The sequence below is a fragment of the Neltuma alba genome, unplaced genomic scaffold (genome assembly GCF_004799145.2).
Source record: "Neltuma alba isolate B1F8T4 unplaced genomic scaffold, ASM479914v2 tig00007182_pilon, whole genome shotgun sequence".
Lineage (NCBI taxonomy): Eukaryota > Viridiplantae > Streptophyta > Magnoliopsida > Fabales > Fabaceae > Neltuma > Neltuma alba.
Window position 1 is genome coordinate 11,379 of NW_021634701.1, and position 2,800 is coordinate 14,178.

Below are 2,800 nucleotides of genomic sequence, written 5' to 3' on the forward strand. Positions count from 1 at the left end.
TTATTATAGGTTAATTTTAAAGTCTCTCGATTTAATGGAGATTGCAGATTTGATACCTCAAAATGAGTAGATTATGAATTCCTTCTCCAATTAGAAAAGATAAATTGCAGGCTGTTCTCTGTTTTTTTCTTTTATTAGCGGTTAGTTGTTTTAATAATAACACTACCGATAACACTAAAATGAAATCTTGAGTTCGAACTTGATATTGATATATTTATAAATATGTGTGTATTTAAATTATATTAAATTAGAAAATGTACATGCTATATGATACAATGATTGCAAATGACATAAAGGACAAAGAACAAAACTTAAAAGCTGAGCTGAATTTTGAAGCCATGTGCAGCATTGTGTGGGGTAAAAAGAGAAAATGAAGCAATATAATTATGAATAACTAAAAAACAACGGTGCCACCAGACAATTTCATATTACGGGATACGGCATACCTGTTTCCAAGGGTTCCCCACGGAGTTGTCACCATCACCACCCCGCTTCTCTAAAACCCTTCTGGAACGTTGCGTCTCTCTCTCACACCCCAAAGCTCTGCCTCTGCCCCCCACTTTCTACGCCCTATAAAATCCCTCCTTTTTCCCCTCTTCTCCATACGCTCATCAAATTCACTCAGATCTTCTCTCCATAATTTACGCAACTCCTCTTTCAATTCAGTTCTCAAACCCTTCCGATGGACCTAATTTCGGGTTTGCCTGACGACATGGCACTCGACTGTTTGATTCGGGTATCGTATCAGCAGTTCCCGGCGGTCGCCTCCGTCTGCAAAGCCTGGAAGACCGAGATTCAGTCGTCTGAGTTTCGCCGTCGGAGGAAAATCGCAGGGCACGTCCAGAAGCTTGTCGTCATGGTTCAGGCAAGAGTTGACTCGGAGAAACCCGGCGCTGGAGCCATAAAAGGAACGCTGAACCCGGTTTACCGCCTGACAGTTTGTGAGCCGGAGACTGGTCTCTGGAGCGAGATGCCTTCTATTCCGGGTTTACAAGGCGGGTTGCCCATGTTCTGCCAGATTGCGGGTGTCGGGTTCGATCTAGTTGTGATGGGCGGGTGGCGCCCCGATTCGTGGAAGGCGTCGAATTCGGTGTTTATCTATAACTTCATGTCGGCGAAATGGCGCCGTGGGGCCGATATGCCCGGCGGGCCCAGGACGTTCTTCGGCTGTGCTTCCGATTCGCGGCGCTTCGTGTACGTCGCCGGCGGGCACAGCGAGGAGAAGAACGCGTTGAGGTCGGCGTTCGCGTATGACGTGGCGCGCGACAAGTGGGTCCCGCTGCCTCCCATGGCAAGAGAACGGGATGAATGCAAGGCCGTCTTCCACAACGGGAAGTTCAGAGTGGTCGGAGGGTACTGCACCGAGATGCAAGGACGGTTCGAGAGAACTGCCGAGGCCTTCGATGTGGCCACGTGGAGGTGGGACCCGGTGGACGAGGAGTTCCTAGATTCAGCCACGTGTCCGAGGACCTGCGTCGACGGCGGAGACGACGACGAGAAAGTGTATATGTGTGCTCCCGCCGGGGAGGTGATGGCCCTAGAGGGCGGCACGTGGCGGTCGATAGCCAAGGTGGGAGATGAGATGCGCAGCGTTGCGTATGTGAGGCCGTGGGAGGGGAAGATGCTGGTAATAGGATCAAGTGCGTACAGTGAACCGCACATGGGAATTGTATTAGACCTGAAAACTGGTCACCGGAGAAAATTGGAAATCGCCCAGAACTACACAGGCCACGTTCAGTCCGGTTGTCTTCTAGAAATTTAAGGGATTAATCCCCTTGTTATGTAAATAAGCAAGATTTTGTTTTCTTTTTGGCATTCCTTCTTTAAGAAAGAATGTGTCATATAGTACAATGTAGGATTTTTCTTAATGACCAATACAGTCAGCCCTTGCCATATTTCATTTTGTCATCTCTGGGAAGTATGGAAAATCTCATGTTTAAATATCATTGGAGTTATAAGAGCCTAATTATTACAGATGTTTGGTCTAAATCAAAATAAGTATTTGATAAATCTGAGAGGATATTATGAGAGTATGTAGTTGGATTGTGAACTATAAAACAAATGATGAATTTATTATTAGTCAAGGACAAATAGGTTCATAAGACCCAAGGATGCCCAGGTGTCAAGTTATGATTTGTTTGTATTTAATGAATTTGTTAAAGCAGATGACGCTTTCATGGGGTGACAAATGGATGCCAGTTGAGGCCCAGTGAAGAAAAAATATCTCATGGCTTTTTGGCATCATCCATATGGCATTTGATACTGATTTTGGCGAAAATAAAGGATATATAGAATTAATAAATTCTGTGAGAAAGGGGTAAAAATGGTGTTGATTGAGGGTGAGCGTTGCTTAGTTGCATAAAACCATTGGGGGGCACACAAATGCACCCCTTGTTTTGTTCATTTTGTCCATTTGTGAACGTGAACTTAGGGAGGATACAATAATCTCTTGTTAAAATTAATTAAAAATAATAATAAAAACGTGATAAGCATGTAAAGTTGTTTTGTTCATTTTGTTCACTTGTACACATGGACTTATGATGAATACCATAATCTCTTCATACTTATATATAAGATACAAATAATCAAATTATAAGATCCGTGCATTAAATAGGAGGGAAATGGAAAAAAAATAAAAAAAAAGATGCATTAAAATTATAAAAAGAATGAGCATTATTTAAAAAATTGTAATTTATAAGACAGGAAAAGGACACAAGGGATTATATAGTGTAAACTAGCATATCATATGCATAGTCCAAGGAAAATAATAGCAGTGTGGGCTCCGTATAGTTGGAGAGGC

The 2,800-nt window shown here is 43.0% G+C and overlaps 1 protein-coding gene across 1 annotated transcript; it reads left to right on the plus strand.

The window, feature by feature from the left end:
* Window positions 1–235: 235 nt before the first annotated feature.
* LOC114751969 (F-box/kelch-repeat protein At1g80440-like) lies at window positions 236–1,977 on the plus strand. Its single transcript, XM_028940674.1, has one exon. It carries the CDS (start codon window positions 683–685, stop codon window positions 1,760–1,762), a length of 1,080 nt encoding a protein of 359 aa, XP_028796507.1. The 5' UTR covers window positions 236–682; the 3' UTR covers window positions 1,763–1,977.
* Window positions 1,978–2,800: the final 823 nt, after the last annotated feature.

Bases quoted from the DNA above. Each gene is read 5' to 3' on its own strand.
- LOC114751969 (XM_028940674.1), top strand. From the start codon at position 683: ATGGACCTAATTTCGGGTTTGCCTGACGACATGGCACTCGACTGTTTG.